Source organism: Sparus aurata, chromosome 2, assembly GCF_900880675.1.
Source record: "Sparus aurata chromosome 2, fSpaAur1.1, whole genome shotgun sequence".
NCBI classification, from domain to species: domain Eukaryota; kingdom Metazoa; phylum Chordata; class Actinopteri; order Spariformes; family Sparidae; genus Sparus; species Sparus aurata.
Genome location: NC_044188.1, coordinates 32403297 through 32420057, shown reverse-complemented (window position 1 = coordinate 32420057; position 16761 = coordinate 32403297). Strand labels below are relative to the sequence as shown.

Genomic DNA, 16761 nt, shown 5'->3' with positions numbered 1-16761 from the left:
TACCGATGCTCAGAGGAAGCACAGTCCGCCCAGAAGGCACTGCTCCCCGGTTGCTGCGTCAGGGCCAGTCCGGTGAGAGTAGCAGGGGGACAAATCTCTCTCTCCCTGCTGCCTTCACACATCTAGGGGGCTGAGCAACTGTGCGTGCAACGTAGCAGTGTGTGTGTGTGTGTGTGTGTGTGTGTGTGTGTGTGTGTGTGATTCCAAGAAAACACCCCACTGAGTTCCCCCCTCAGAGCTCAGAATACGCGCTGCACAGGCGCAGAACGCAGCTCGGTGCCGGGGAAGCTGAAGGGCACTAGGGCAGCCGAACCGACCGACACACCGACACTCTGCAGCGGACAGCCGCTGCTGCAGCCTCCAGAGTCCCGCTCGAGAAGAGGCGTTTTTAAAAGCACGTGCGGCCGCTGTGGGCAGGAAACACCCCGCTGTTTACAGGCTGGAGCTGAGCTGCGGTGCGCAGGGATGGATTTAAGCAGATGATAGCTGAACGCATGAGGTACAGTGGAGACGCGTCCGTGCTGCTGATTAGCTGCAGTGTAAATTGATAATCTGCTGATTATCTGCTTGCTTGTTTGTAAGCAGCGCTGTCTGTTTCAGGCCGGTGTGTTAAGGAGACGGCGTCAGAGGACAGGAGGGCTTTAAAACACGGTGTCATCCTCTACGCTGTGATAATTACACTAGTAAACTCCCCCGGCACGACGGTCTGAATGTGACAGTTATGGGCAGAGAGGCTGTGGAGGGAGACAGATGGAGCACAGAGCAGAGAACACTGAAGCTGTCCGGCTACTATTTCATTATTAATACTCAGACGTTGTCTTTGATATTTTTAGAAAAGTGTTTGTTGTTGTTATGTAATGACATCATAATTAATTCATGCAAAAATACTGATGTAATTTACAGGCTGTGTTTTATTATTATAACCTGAAGTTTTATTCTGTAGAGGGCTATAAAATAAAACGCTATAGCCTATAAATATACATTTACAACAATTAGCAGATTATTATTAAATAACAGTTTACTGTCAACGCTGTATTCTTCTTCATATTATTATTATTATTGTTATCATTATACATAATTAAAATAGCAGTATTTCATCTGGTCGCTGTAATATTGTCCCATACTTGGTAGGTGTTAGCAGATGCTAATTTAAACTTGATACAATAATGGCGTGCATATTCTGAACACGATTTTAACTTCTTTTTTTTTTTGTAAATTAATGTGTTAATATTATGTCTAAATCTGGAAGATGGTCGAAGAGTTCCTCGTGTTCGTTCCTTGATGATCTCCAGGAGCCCCGGCAGCCCGCTGGGCACCCCCACCTGTGTGTGGAGCAGGGCCGGAGAGCCTGGATGGCACTGGGGTCCCTGTGGGAGTGTCTGTGCCACTGGCCAGCACATTTCAATTATTTAACTACTTATTTATTTTGTGAAAAGTCTACCATAATTCTAATATTGAAATATGATTTTACAGAAGGAGTTTCTCTTTGAGAGGCGAATTCGCAGTAAATTCAAACTGAGTGCTGTCAGAGCAGCTAATTAAAGACAAATGGAAGATTGACGTTTTAAGCCTACGAGATTTATTTACGTATTCCTCATCTGATATTGTTTACTGAAAAGCCTTACGTGTTGATGCTCAGGCCTTATTGTATCAGAGCTTCAGACACAAAATGGCGGCTGATTGAAATGTATTACCACACGTCCCGCAGGCCCATCTCATAGGCAACACACGCAACTCCTATATTTTTTTTTCTGAGCTTTTCAGGTGGTTTTCTGAACTCTTGTCAACATGGAAATGCTCAAACTCGTCCTCTCCATGTTTCCAGACTTTCCACATCTGCATAGGAAAATGACTAACATTGTTTACTGCTGCTGCACAGGCATGACCTCCTCTACTTGAAGTGAATTGTAATGTTTTGCAAGCAGATTCATTGAAGCAAGAAGCTTTTCTTACAGGACAAACAGCAGGCACAAACCAGACTCCCTTGAGGATTTTACACATTTTAAATATGCTATAGCTACTCAGAATAACACGAGTGATGCTGTATTTGGCACAAAACTTGCATTTTCAGTTATTTACTTTTTTTGAATGGTGTTGACAGATATAAAAATGGCGCGGCGTGTGTAGGAATCCGTGCCCTGGATAGTTTTCAGATTGAGCATCTAGAGTAACAGAAACAGAAACAGGGTTCTGGCTTGTGCTGCTCAGTTAAACAGGACCAGTGAAAGGCCCAGTTTCACACTGTAAAAAAAAAAAAAAGAGCTCTGTGGCCACTTCCCTGTCAGGCCTTATCTTTATTAGCTTTCACAAATGTCTCCACCAGTTTACTCTGGATGCCGCCTTCCACTTTCATGGCTAAGAGAGTGGCCGCTCTGTGTTTACAGGCCTCAGGAAGGAACAGCAAGAGGCTTTGAGGGGCAGGGAAAGAGAAAGCAACAGGTTTTACATTGATGCACAGCACTTTGGGTAGTTTTTTGCCTAATTTCTTTAGCAAGATTTGGAGTTAAGATCCCTGTGAATATTATAAGGTTATAGAAGAGTGATGAGAACGTGAATGTTCAGTGTGAAATACAGTAGCTGAAACATGATCTGTAAGACAAATTATAGACGGAATATGACATGTGGCTGGCCGAAGCGTTGAAATGTTTTTGAATGTGTGCAGGAAAATAGCATTTTTAATCAAGAAAATGTGTTTGGAGCAGAAATAACTGGTTTCAGTTGGTCCATCCTCACAATAGCACTGGTGTCTCGAGCTGGATGAGCCCTTTGAGATACTGAGGCAGACGTGAAGCTCAGAGCAGCAGCAGCAGGATGAGACACAGACACGGATGGGGGGTTATTAAGCAGTGTGAATGACAATCTGCAGAGGTTCTGTTGGTGTGACAGACAGTCAGGGGGACATATGACCGTCAACATAATGACACAGATTAATACACTGTCCATTCTTTCTCACAGTATAACAGTGTCGCTGGATTTTTCATTGTTCCTTTAAAATTAAAAACTCCCATCCATGTAGTTGAATTGTAATCCCTGTCCTGCATGTTTTATTATTGAATTCAAATTTGCTTCAGTGTTATAATGTGTTGCAGCACTTCAGATGCATTCTCATACCAAACTGCACTCTTGGTTGCATTTTTTTCTCTAGCTATGATCACAGGATGTCAGTTTGATTTGCTGCTAAGGCTTTGATACTGACTCTCTTCCACAAATCTGAAATAAAACCTGTCTTTTGACTTGCTAACTATCTGTCATGGAGCTGAACAGCTTTAAGTCTGCATGGGCTAAGGTTCACACGAGACGATTATTAGGTGCTGGACTTCTCTGCACACTGGACGAGACGGTACAGCACAGTGAAATTCAGGCAGGATTTTGTGACCTCTTCATGCCTAAAAGGGGGAGATGAATACAAAAATGCTGAACGGATGTGTGAAGTTTGCCCCACTGCATTATGGGAAACAAAGCTGTCCATGATGAAACAGCCTCAGACTAAAGCCGGGCTATGTTGATGCTGGATGACTAAATATTTAATGATATAATTCCAAAGGACAAATGGATGCAGACTTTAAAATAGGTTAAATATAAATGGTAGCTTTGTATTGTGAATGCTTCTATTTTATCAGTGCTGATCTGGTACTGATTTTGTATTGCCTTCTTTTTTTTTTTTTTTTTTTTTTTTTACATATATCAAATATAGCTGAAATCAGTTTGGTCATTTTGTTATGTGCATATTTTATTCCGTTCATGTTGAATCTAACTTTAAAAAACAATAGCATACTGTGTAGTGAGGAGAGCGGGGGAACACATGTAAACGGCAATAATGAGGCACCCTGGCTCATCCCATCCAATCCAAATGAATTAGCTTGCTTTAACTAAGGAAATACAGTCTTATATTCAAAACATATGGTGACGCAGTTGAGCCTTGAAAAAAATATTTGCTGTATTTTTTATGTCCATATTTGACATTCAGAGTATTTTGAATTCTTGATCTTGGCTTATTAATGCAATCCAAATATGATTTTCTTTTAGCCAAAACAAATCATTTTTTCATATAAGAACACCTGAGCAGCAGATATTTATTGAGCAAGACTATGAGTATTAATTTCAGGGAGGGATTTTCTACAGTACAATAAAAAATTTGCACTGCTAATTTCAGTTTACATTTAAAATATTTTTAAATTGTATGAAATGATAGCCAACATCTGACAGGCTCCAAAATTGCCAATTTACCTCCGTATTACTTTCATTTACATGACACAATCTGAAAAATTCCTGGCAGGGAAAAAGGCCACATCATCTGCTGGTTTCTACATTTATTATTAGTGAGAAAGGAGGGAAATTTGCTAAGACAATAATACAAATTGACCAACAGTTTAAATTCAAATATTATAAATGAAATGTTGAGGGTAATATCAGAAGTATGTAAATAAAGAGTAGTTAGGACTACAGATCCACAGAGTGAAATGGGACTGGAAAGAATATTAAATTATGTCAGCTATCTAAAATACAGACACACTAAATATAGAGTAATGATCTAAATAAAACGTAGGTCAACATCATAATCCATTTTAACATCGTCGATGCTTCTGAGGAGACGTTTCCTTTTTTATGGTCAACATTTTCCCCTTTTTTAAATAATGAAAAATTTTGTCTATTGCCAGTAAAATAAATGCAGATTCATGTTGATTTTTTCAAAATAGAGATTAACAGTTCATACTCACCCTCTTGGTACAAAGCTAATAGCACCTCACACTCACTGTAAAGGGCAGTGCAACAACATAGTGTGGTGAACAGACTGCACATACATGTAGCGGTCTATTGAAAATGTGAATTTACACAGAACTTGATGGCAGCGTGGTGACCAAAGTTGCATTTCTACACTCACTATGATAGTATGGGATTTATAATGCGTATTATTTGCAGTGGAGAGTCTACATTATATCTGTTTAAGTGTCACATGCAGGTCTGATGTACAGTTTACATGTTTCTCTCTCTGCTTTCAACAGCTTCACACTGATAAGTCTGACAGCTGAGTATTTTCTAATCCTGCAGAGATGCTGCAGGAGAAGGTTTCAGCTGTGACGGATGAGTGCATGAGTCGGGTGCAGAGTGGCAGGGAGACGGATCTCCTTCCAGACCAGTCACGACTGGGCCTGTCCACAGCTCCCACTATTCCCAACTCCAGTGAGCCAGACCAGGTACACACAGAGACCACGCGGCAGGAACTCACTTCACAGTTGCTTCTCATGGATTCTGTTTGATGCTCAAAATGAGGACGGGTTATTCTCTGAACTGATAAAATTTCATAAAACAGGATGAAATGCTGATTGGGATTTTTGAAAAAAAAAAATAATAAATACAAATGTGTTTCCTACCCACATTCAGTGCAGAAAGAAACAGTGGAAAGATCTGATTACACTGAAAAGTGTATCATTGCGACAGTATCTAACACTGACTTCTCATTAATTGTACTTTGATGGATGAAGTACAATTGAATGAAGTGTCAAAACAAATGAACTACTTCACCTGATAAAATGCAGTAAAAATCTAGAAAGGATTTTTAATTAGGCATTAACTGCAGATACATGTAGCTCTGTAGCGTGTTCACATGCAGATATTTTCTATACTCAATTTCTTGATGATCTTTTTCTAGACTATGGTGATGAGATGGGTGTGTGTGTGTGTGTGTGTGTGTTTAGTGTTACAGTGACATCCGCTGTCTTTCAGAACATTGAGAACATCAAGGTCGTTCTTCATGAGAGCGAGCTGTGGAAGAAGTTCCATGAGGCCAGCACAGAGATGATCATTACCAAAGCAGGCAGGTCAGTAAAGCAGTGAACTCAGCACCCATCAGTTAGAGTACAGTCCAATTATTACAATAAGTTACAAATAATCAAATTGGTTGTAATGGCATCACTCTAAACAAGAGAATCTCTCTAAAAATAGCACTTGAGTAATTATATTTAGTTACCTACCACAGCTGTTTAATAAATCATTGTCCCTCCAGTCCAAAATGTGTTTTTCTTCATGTTCCTACAGTTGAGTGTTTTAGCGTCATAGTGTAGATTGAGGTATATGCAGAGTGTGACTCTAGAAGGCTGTTTTTACACAGTGTAAGTCTAAATGTTCTCTGTGCTCATTGAAAATCTGAGTTAGGAGGCGGGCTTATGAGCATTTTTTTGTGAAATCCCAAATAGTTTGGAAGACAATCGTGGTCCAATATTTAACATAACTAAACACGTGTGACACTGAAGCCTGCAGTGCACAAAAATGAATTCAAAGGGTGAAAAGAAAAGAAAAGGCCACAATTATATATTCTGGAATTTTAAATGAGTGAGAAGGATTAGGTAACATTTTAAGGATTTTAGTTTGGTAATCATACCTTTTAATGCATAAACCATGTTAGAAACAAATTAAAGGATAAGTTCACCCAAAGATGAAAATGTCCACATTATCTCCTCCCCCCATGCTAATGAAAAGTGGACTTTTTTGAAAAAAAAAAGTGGAGGACTTTTTAAAAAAAAAAAAGTGGAGGACTTTTTAAAAAAATGTATTAAAACAACAAAAAAAAAAAAAACACAAAACGGCTCTATAGAGCTCGGAGCCCCGCAATCTCAAAATGAATTGAGTCACAGTCAAGCCTGTGCCCCTACTTCAGATGGGGTGCATGTTAATGAGGCTCTCAGACAGAATGTGACGAACGGCTCCGCTGCGCTCTGAAACCTATTAATTCTATTGGCTGGCACCGCGCCATGGCGTTTTTTTTCGCTGTAGTGAACAGCTACAGTGAAGATTTCCACCTAAAACGTGGGGGTGTAAATAACATCTTTTTGGGGTTCCAGAGCCAGTTTCATTTTTCTATTTTATTTTCTATTTCATAATGTTTTGAAACAAGTCGCCATCTCTTTCAGTTGTTTAAATGAGTACTTCAGTGCTGTTCTACAGTGACAGTGCAGAAATGTTTCACTTGGCCTGACTTTCCATCTCTGCAGATAATAACTGATATTTAGTTTTTTTGTGCACTCTTCCTTTAAGAATGTTTGTGTATGCTTAAATACTTTACACATGCAAAGTGTATTCATCACAAATTGCGATGTTGTGGTTTTGAAGGCTTTCCTCAAGGAAAACCCTTTCACTGGATTTTCACCATAATGTCAACAGAAACTTGGAAAATGTATGTTGTCAGTTGCAAAATATATTAAAAGTGGTTAATTGTCTTCACTCAAAAATGTAAAGTTAAGGTAAAATTACAGAAAAGTGATGGATTCATTACACAAAACGAGTATCATACCTTTCTGTGACCATCTGGTTAGACAGCTAATAATAACATATAGCAGTTATAATTTGGTCTTTCAGGAAGAGACAGAAAGTTCCTGCAGCAGCAGCTACATAATTGAAAACACAAATGACTGCTCAGCTTGCTGGATTTAATGCGACCTGAGGATTAGATAGTGAGGCCTTTGGACATTAACCAGAGAATGAGTACACTCTCAAATCGACCTCCGCCTCTCATTCCTCATGGGATGTTTTTTTTTACAGTAAAAAATGTAAAAGGTCACCGCATTTTTTACTTAATGCTGCATAACCATAAGAGATGGGCTTTCTCTTGTCCAACTGATGAAGTGGGCTCTGAATCTTTAAAGCCCTTTGAAGGGCTGTGCAGTCGTTTAACTATGCAGCTGTGCTGGGAAAACCTGTCTGGCTTTACCTACAGTCAGTCCGCAGCAGACGTGCTGAAGGTCATCCTTCAGAAGCAACAGCTCTGAAAATGAACTCACACTAAATAACATCAACACCAGGCTGAATAATTCAAGTAGGTTATGAATAGTGCATATAGAGCTACTCATCGTCTAGAAGACATTTGGTCACACTGAAATCTGTTGTAGCAAAGAGGATGTTGTGGTAGCCCAGTAGATCAGAATATTACACTGCATTAATTGTGAGATTTGAGCTGAGCATCCTATAAGTGCAATCATAGCATGTCTGTATGTGTGTGTGTGTGTGTGTGTGTGTGTGTGTGTGTGTGTGTGTGTGTAAGCGAGACTCATTTCCAGTGATTCTCCAATAATGTTTTCAAATGTTAATCATAGAGCAGAAAAGATAAGGAATAATCAAAACCCGGCTCAGATTATCCTTGAATGCACACAATCAAAATATTCACTGATAACTTCTGTCATCTGTAATACCTCCCTGGACAACTGTGAACAGTCTGTCTAGTAATCAGAGCCCAGTGATTAATTATGAAAAAAAAAAAACCAGAAATTATATTAGCGACTTGATAGTATCACAAACCAGTGCAGACAAAATAATGGAAATATATGAGAAAGAACAATGTGAAATAACTGGGAAAAAAAAGATCACATAGTCAGATAAGCCTTAAAATCTTGAATAAAACTGGATGAAGATTGCAGCCATGACAGCAGCTCTGAAGGCTGACGACATGCTCACACTGACAATGATCACATTCATTGTATATCAGCATAATGCCTCCATCTAAATTGAGCATGTCAGAACATGAACATCTGCTAATCAGCACTAAACACAAAAAGCAGCTGAGACTGATGGGAAAAGTATATATTTTGTTTGGTCATAAACTAAAGTATTGGACAAATTACAGATTTGACTAGATGATGCTGCTAGTAATTAAAGTTAGTCCTGTAGGGTTCATGCATGTCCAGAACAGACTGAATGGCAATCCATTCAATAGTAGTCGAAACATGTCATTAAAAGCAACAAATGTCAACCTCATGGTGATCATGGTGATGCTGGAGAAAAGGTCAGGATATCATCAGAGTCATTTTAGTCATCTTTAGAGGATCATGAAAGTGTGTACAAAACCTCATGGTAATCCATCCATTACGAAATAGTTCAGTCTAGACTGAAGTGGTGGAGTCATCATCAGCCATTACTTGTCTATTCAGATACTCTAATCTGAGATGACATTAAAAATATTTTCATTCATTCTTATTAATGATAATTTATATATGAACGATTAAAATATATAAGAATTTCCAATTAATTAACCAAATAAAATGTGATTTTTTTTTTTTACATTTGTACACAAACTGTGTGACCCAACATCTGAGCCCTGGGGAACGCCACACCAGCTCAATGTAGGAAAATGAGCACAAGGTTCAGACTTAATTGTTTTACAGAAGAAACCAGAACATACTTGCGTCCAATAAACTAAATACTAAACTATACTAGTTTACTATTTTGGAAAGTCTGTAGGTTGACATCACTGAAAAGTCAAGTTATATGCATGAAACATTTTTAGAGTGAAATTCCCCCCTTAGCAACTAACAGAACATCTGACCATTAGTGTGTGATCCTCCTCTGGATAAAGAAATCCTTCACCCTGATGGTATTAAGCTTTAGGTTGGATTTATCAAATCCTGTAAATGGCAGAGAATTTCTTTCATTCAAACCAAAACAGAGCAGCCTCGAGTCTACTTTGAGGTCCTCCTGCATGCTGACAGGTAGGATGACGGGTATGATGGATCTGTTTCAAGAAGTGGGAGTACTCCACAGTCCTTTTCCTTTATCAGAAATTGCATCCTGCCAAAGCATTAGTTTCATGTATTGGCATGTTGGAATGTTTTCTGGCTAACTGCAGCGCCACAATTATTTCTTTTAGCATGTCTGTTGTGCTGCCATGGTATTAGCTAGCCACCCAACTCGTGTTATCATCCCAATCTTACAACTGTTATTTAAGACAAATACAAATTATATAATTAAATAAACAGACGGCAGGTGTTATACCAAAGATATTTGTCAGCATGGTGATGGACATTATTGGTAGACTCAGGCTGCATGTGGTGGGGCACCAGTGCATAAAAAGTTATATCAAATATCATACTATATTGAAACCTTAAATTTTTCTGGCATGTAGGGCACCAATTAGTGCACTGCATCACAATTCTTCTACTGGAGGGGAAACCTTGAGGGAACTTCATCACGTTCTCTTACACATTTGGCCACAGGAGAGGGCACCTTTGCAGCCCTCTTGGCTCTGTATGATCCCAACTTTGGCTTATTACCCTCAAAATATATGCAGTGTTCTCTTGCGACCCCTCACCATAGGCTGAATTTGAATTTGAGTACGCAGTTCAACTAAAGAGTGATGTATTTACCCTTCTCAGATTGTTTCATTTGAATAACTTTAGCTCATAGTAAACCTCTAGTATTTTACAGATTTACTGTAAAGATTGGTGAAAAATCTGAAAAAAAAAAATTGTTTCTTTCTTATTCTGTCAATATCTTGAAGCCATTGTAATTACATTCCACCTTGTGGAGGGTTGTGACTCCTCCTTGGTGCTCAAAAGCACATAGATAACATGGTAAAAATGAGAACATTATGCATGAAACTGTCTGATCTATAGTGTGGTTGGGCACACACTGTAAAATCAACCAAGAAGGGAGAAGGTGATACAGGATATATCTTAAAATGATCCTCATCAGTGTATGTGCTATTCTATGTGTAACTGAAAGGTCGTAGGTCAAGTAGAAATTGTGGCATGGGGATTGTGAGGATGAGGTGAAAGTGTTGATCTGTAGGGTGTTGAGTTTGATGCTAGAAGAAAGCCTGTGTGAGTGAGGAGTTGACATGGACACTTCATAGCCATGTCAAAATGTTAAGTGTTATGTGTATCATTTTAAACATTGCATGATGAATTGAGTGTCAGTTTAAGCTGCAGTCAGTTTGATTTTAGTTTTATAAGGGTTAGGTAAGTGTCTAAAAAGAACTGGTGGATGTCGGATGTGTTTTTTAGGCATTCAACAGAATTTAAACAAAACGGTTACTTTAAAAAGTTCTTACAAACAGACTAATAAGAGATTAAAGCACTTGCAGATAATAAATAAAATGCACTCCCTGTCACACGTAGATAAAACAATAGATTAACACTAGAAATCTAAGAACTAAAATGCAGGTTTTGTGCTATTAAAGAATTTCAGCACAAGTGTATATGTTTATCTAATATATTAAACAAATACATGGGACTGTGAGAAAAGCAGGAAGGAACCATCAATGAAACCTTTGTTTTGTTGCAACAAACTCATACAGCTAATGAAACCCCAATTTGCAGATGATTCTATTTTAAATCTGGCCATCAAGAAACATAAAGCCCTTGAAACAAAATGATTTCTTTCAATGGTACCAATCTAAAGATATTCAAGCTTGATGAAGATGTGTTTCCATGTCAGAGGAGAGTGTCTTTGGGTTCTGAAGATGTGTTAATTTCTAGTAGTAAATAAATGGTAATTTGGTTTTAGCTTTTATTAAGTTTCACCATATAAAAAGCAAGTTGCCATTAATATTTACTGCTTTTCTTTATTAACTAATAATAATAATAATAATAATAATAATAATCCAACAACAAATACTTTTATTATGCTATTAGAACACATATATAGTTGTGTTAATGTTAATAAGCATATTATAAAGGACTTAGTAGGGCCTTATTACCTTTTAAATAATGCTTATTACAAGGACCTAACTATGAAGCGTTACCATGAGTAAGGAGCCTACTGTTGTAACATGTGCAGAGGTGGCCCGGGAGGAGGCACAGATGCAGAGCAGCCAGGCCGTCATGCAGGGGATCCCACATTTTCCCGACACTCTGAGATGAAACTTGCTCAGTCCACTCCCATGCAGCACCTAGCTGAGTTTGGTAGAATTGTTATTGTGAGTGTCACTGTCCAGGCATAATCCTCCCTCTTCAAAGCACCCAGCGCAGCTCTTCCCTCACTCTCCCTCTTTGTACACAGCCCGTCAAGAGAGCAGCGTTGGGTTGATAAGAGGAATCCGGCGCCCACAATAGGCTGAGTCTACTCGGTTGTAGCGCTTCATCATCCCCCCGACGCTCCTTTTGATCTCGCCGTGGTACTGGAGATTCCCAGAGAGGGAATGGATCACTGGAGGGCCTAAACATGTGGGATTGTTAAGAGAAACAGCTGGCTGGGCACAGAAACACACACACACACCCTGACACTGATATCATACACACACTCTCCAACTTCCATTTCTCATGCTCCTCTTAAACTCACTCACTTAGTCACACCAACGTATGTATATGTTGGCCTTCATGTTGTCCGCCTTTGAAAATCAGCTGTCCAGTTGCAATAACTATGGTTTGTTATGGATGTTTTATAGATGCAGCACAAAGATATGACATGTTTCATCACATGTATCTAAGATTATAGACACACACAGGCAGCACAACGACAGGACTGCAACGAAAGTCACTCTGCCCGAGTACAGCTACACATGGACTACAATAATCGTGTATGTTATTTTCATATATATAATATGTTATACCATAGTAAATTATTTGGAAATTCCATTGGGAAACCAGTAACAGAAATGAAGCAGTTGAATGTGCGGGGTTTTGGCTAATGCAGTGAATGAAGTCCCTGTAAAACTAAGGTCATTCATCACATTGATGCAAAAATCCTCCTAATTCAATATTGTCATGAAGCAGTCTAAATAATTTTCAACATTTAGCCAAAAACAAACAGAGCCGTTAAAGGCATAGCTACCACGGTAAAAAACTGCAATTGTTAAATGTAAAGTATAAAGGTAAATGGATCCATATTTAAAAAGAGCTTTTCTTGTCTTACAACCACTCAAAAGTGCTTTACAGCACGATTCAGCATTCACATACACACACACACATTGGTGTGTACCAATGGAAGAGCCACCAGGAGCAAATTGGGGTTGCACAAGGACACTTTGACATGTAGCCTGCAGGTGCTGGGAATTGAACCACTAACCCTCTGATTGGTGGACAACAATTGGTCGACAAATTATCTTGGAAAATGTCATATTTTTCAGCCCGACTACAATGATGATTACAAAAACAGCTCAATCCTGACCATTCTCTCTCACTACTTTTTACTGTTGAGATTATTTATTCAAAATGCAAATTACTGTTTGAATGTAGGACAAAATTCGCATTGAGTCTACAATGATTGTTCACATTCTAAACACACACCTTTACGTTTAAAATGTGGCACATGTGACTATGCACTTCAGTTGGGCCAAAATCGTACAAGTTTAAGATGTACACCTTCTACTCAAGATCAGGCTTTAACTAAGATATTCGAACACCTAATACACTAGGTTGGGTGGAAATTTAAAACTCTCACTATGCTTCAAACAAAGTGTTTGTTGGTTCATCTAACAGTGTCTGAGAGCTCCTTTCCGACAGCACCACGGGGTGGCTGTGTCCAACCGAAAGTCGGCACGGCTTGACGATCTCTCAATCTCTCCTTTCATTCACAACTACTCCTGTCACTTTTTATGTGTGCAGCCAAGTGCAACATTGTGTTTGCCTTTGAGGAGAGACTGTGCTATTGTGCGTGCCATAATCCCCATTTGTACAATTTATTGGGTCATTCTGAACAGATATAAAAGGTTCTGACTTTAGACATGGTCAGCCAACATGTCATGCACCCTTTGTTTGAAGCATACAGACCTTGAAAACATCTGTGATTCTAGGACCAAGCCATAGAGAACAAGCCATATTTTGACCCAACGACACTCACTTGTGTAAAAGATTGTGTTGCATCCACTTGATCTGTCTGGCAGGACAGACATATTTCCACAGTTGAAGCGTGAGCAGCAGCAGAGCCCTTAGCTTGGTAGTTATGGCCACATGTGTTGACACAGGCCTCCATCTGCTCTGTCTGTATAGTGTGAGCGGAGCCAGAGATGAGCAGAGGTCTGTTTTGAATGTTCCTCGAAGATTAACCCGTCTTTCAGTGAGGATGATACCGGGACTGATCTCTCCTACTGATTGGATTTGAAGCCAGGGAGAGAGATGCCCTCAATCCCCCTCCTCTTTCTCTCTTACGTGAGGGAGTATTTACAGTAACATGATCAGATGGTGTCAGGTACTATGAGCCTTTGAAGAAGGGCGTTTGTACCAATCGGAACATTAAGTATGAAAATAGGGGTTTTAAAGCATGCGCAGCTTTCATGAGTCCTCCGATCTTTGAACACGTTCCCAGTGGCAGCACCCACAGATAAACTGCAGGCCTGTTTGACCGCACTCTCTTGAGCAATGACGGGTCAGCTATCTAAACTGTTGTCCAATCTGGGGTGCCATTAAAAACCACTTAGGGCTTTATAAGGGGGCGCGGAGCTTTTTGCAAAATTTCCTTTGGCACAGATGGGATGAAAAAGTTTTTGGTTTCCCAGAAGAGGTCAGGAAAGGTAGCTCCCTTCATGTGTTTTATGGCTTTGAGTGCTATATTAACATATTCTGTCTTTTAGTCTGGAGGCCTTTAAAAGATGAAAGATAGAGCGTGTTACCATACTTTTTATGGCCTTTCAGTATCACAAGTATGAGAGGATTTTAGATTCTCCCAAGAAATGGCTGCAAGGAGACAAATCATTACCAGGCCAGAAATTGTGAGATTTGACAGTGAGTACAATGTTAAGAAAATCACCCTGGAAGGTTTGGTCTTAAACTGCAATTTTCTTGCAGGGTTTGATCCACTTAATGTTCACGTAGAGGTTATGTCAGGATTCCAAGAAGGCAGCTTCTCACCCTACTAGTCTCTTGGTCCCCTGATCTCTGAAGGCCTTTCTTATCCCAATCCTTTAAGAACATCACTGAGCTGCAATCAGTGAGCTAATCGGATCTTCATCTGCACTCTCCGTGACAATACTACACTTATCCTAGACACAACTGTTTTGAACAGTCAACACAATCCTAAGAAGACCATCAGTACAAAATACAGACATTTTGTAAAAGCAGATTTTTATTCATATTCATATTTCATATTTATTCATAACCCTATCCCCCCAAGTTTATTGTTTACATATGCAAAGACGTACTTTTTTGTGGACGCTGTCATTTATATAGAGATACAAATTCAGATAAAATCCTTCTTCAAGTTTCGAAACAATACTGATTTCTGTTCAAGATTGAGGACTTATTGTTACTATACTGCACAGAAGTGGCTTTACCTTATTCATCTTATCTAATACTGAAAAGTCAGGTGCTGTCTTCCCTTCATGTGAAAGTCAAAGCATTTCTAACACCTTTTGTTTACATTCTTCATCAGGAGGATGTTTCCCAGCTACAAGGTAAAAGTGACCGGTATGAACCCCAAAACCAAATACATCCTACTTATTGACATTGTCCCAGCTGATGACCACCGCTACAAGTTCTGTGATAACAAGTGGTAAGTTTGCAATTAAAAAAGCTATAAATTAATCTTGTTGATGGTTCCCGATGGCCTACTGCTACAGCCTTATACTTGGTCTGTGTTAGGGGCAATACAAAGTATCCTGACTTAATTAGTATTCTTTGCTTTTGCTATGGTTATGTTATGTTATGGAACAAAATGTTCCATACATTTCAATGGTTTTATCACAGAAACAAGCAAAAAATACAATGTCACTTCCTATTTACATGTTTAAGGTGGGGAAATTCAGGTATTTGTTCCTGCTTGTATTTCTATTCCACTTAATCTAAATTAGGCTGCCTAATGATGATGCTTTTTCAGCAACTAACTCAACAAATATGTTAAATAAAGAGGAATCAAATGCGGCAACTCCCATGGAGGGGTTCTGTTCTGCATTCAATGCAACCATTCTTAAAATGATGCATTACAAAACATTGGTGCATGGAAACTACAGTGCGGTTAAAATTGGATTGTAGAAGTCAAGGTAATGTTAGGGTAAGGCAACTTAAACACTTGGTTAATGTTAGAGAGTGCTTTTGTTACTGCTAGAAAAAGGGCAAACATCAACACCTGTAAAGGTGATTGGATAGACTGTTGGAGATGGAGCACCATTCATTCTTTCATTCATTCAAAGCAGCTCAGTGGCACATGAAACCAAAAAAGTTTGACTTTTTGTATAAAATGACCCGTATCTTCCACATTTTGGGGTCCATATAGCATGGGCACTAGTGAGTTCCACTGACCAAGCTGGCTAACTTTAGGTTCAGCTGTCCCCTTACTACACTTGAATGGGGATAAAAATATTTGTGGGGCTTTTGTGACATTCCAAAGGTTATTGAACCAAATAGAACACATTTAGGGTTTATCCATCATTTAACAGTCCCTTGTTTTATAATGAACACTTATGAGAAAGAGTCTTTTGTTCCCTGTGCATCACATGATGTTGTAGCTGACTGTCCTGGCTCTCTTTCTGGGGGCTGTCTGTGATGTCATAAAGTCTGACATGCTACATGCCTATCCACCACCCTAACCTTGACATTCTTATTTCCAACCACGGGACATTAACATCACACTACTTCTTGTATTGGCAGTAATCTAACCAACTACCTCAGACCCACAACAGTCCCAGGTCAGTTTGTTGGCAATTTAATGAATTGTGAGTTTGTTAGGGAATTTCAAACACAATATGAGTTAAGATGGGTCCTGTGATATTAACTACAGTGATGATGTGGAACTCATTTGTAGTTCAAAGCTAGTTTTAAGACATTCATTATTCTATTGTGTGCAACAGGGACCCATCTGCAATCTTTTGATGCTTGGCCCTTGAACACGTCAATTTGGCCCTGGCTATGGCCCTCAGATGTTCTTGATTCTTCTCTTCATGGGATGGAACCTACGCAGTGTCATTATGGGTACTTTCTGCCTCTGTCATGTCTATGTTAAGTAAAAAATAACCTTTAAAAGAGGCACTTGGCTCCTCGGCTAACCACAATTCACTATAAGGTACACAGCATTTACTAAAGAAAAGACGCAGAGAGCAGATTATCTAAGCAAGGCACGGTCTGA

At 39.2% G+C, this 16761-nt stretch overlaps 2 protein-coding genes across 4 annotated transcripts in view; one reads left to right on the top strand and one right to left on the bottom strand.

Moving 5' to 3' along the window:
- The first annotated feature begins 289 nt into the window (after positions 1-289).
- tbx4 (T-box transcription factor 4) overlaps positions 290-16761 on the top strand; it is a 31263-nt gene continuing 14791 nt past the window's right edge. The window contains exons 1-4 of one of the 3 annotated variants that reach the window (XM_030401276.1): positions 290-499; positions 5050-5195; positions 5725-5819; positions 15073-15192. In XM_030401276.1, coding sequence (XP_030257136.1) covers positions 5052-5195; positions 5725-5819; positions 15073-15192 — 359 coding nt within the window. In that variant the 5' untranslated portion in view covers positions 290-499; positions 5050-5051. Of the gene's footprint in view, positions 500-5003; positions 5196-5724; positions 5820-15072; positions 15193-16761 lie in introns of all 3 variants that reach the window. The other 2 variants (XM_030401285.1, XM_030401293.1) reach the window with 2 other exon arrangements.
- brip1 (BRCA1 interacting helicase 1) overlaps positions 11441-16761 on the bottom strand; it is a 124257-nt gene continuing 118936 nt past the window's right edge. The window contains exon 26 of the mRNA XM_030401262.1: positions 11441-11922. Within this exon, the coding sequence (XP_030257122.1) occupies positions 11911-11922 (12 nt within the window). The 3' untranslated portion in view covers positions 11441-11910. The remainder of the gene's footprint in view (positions 11923-16761) is intronic.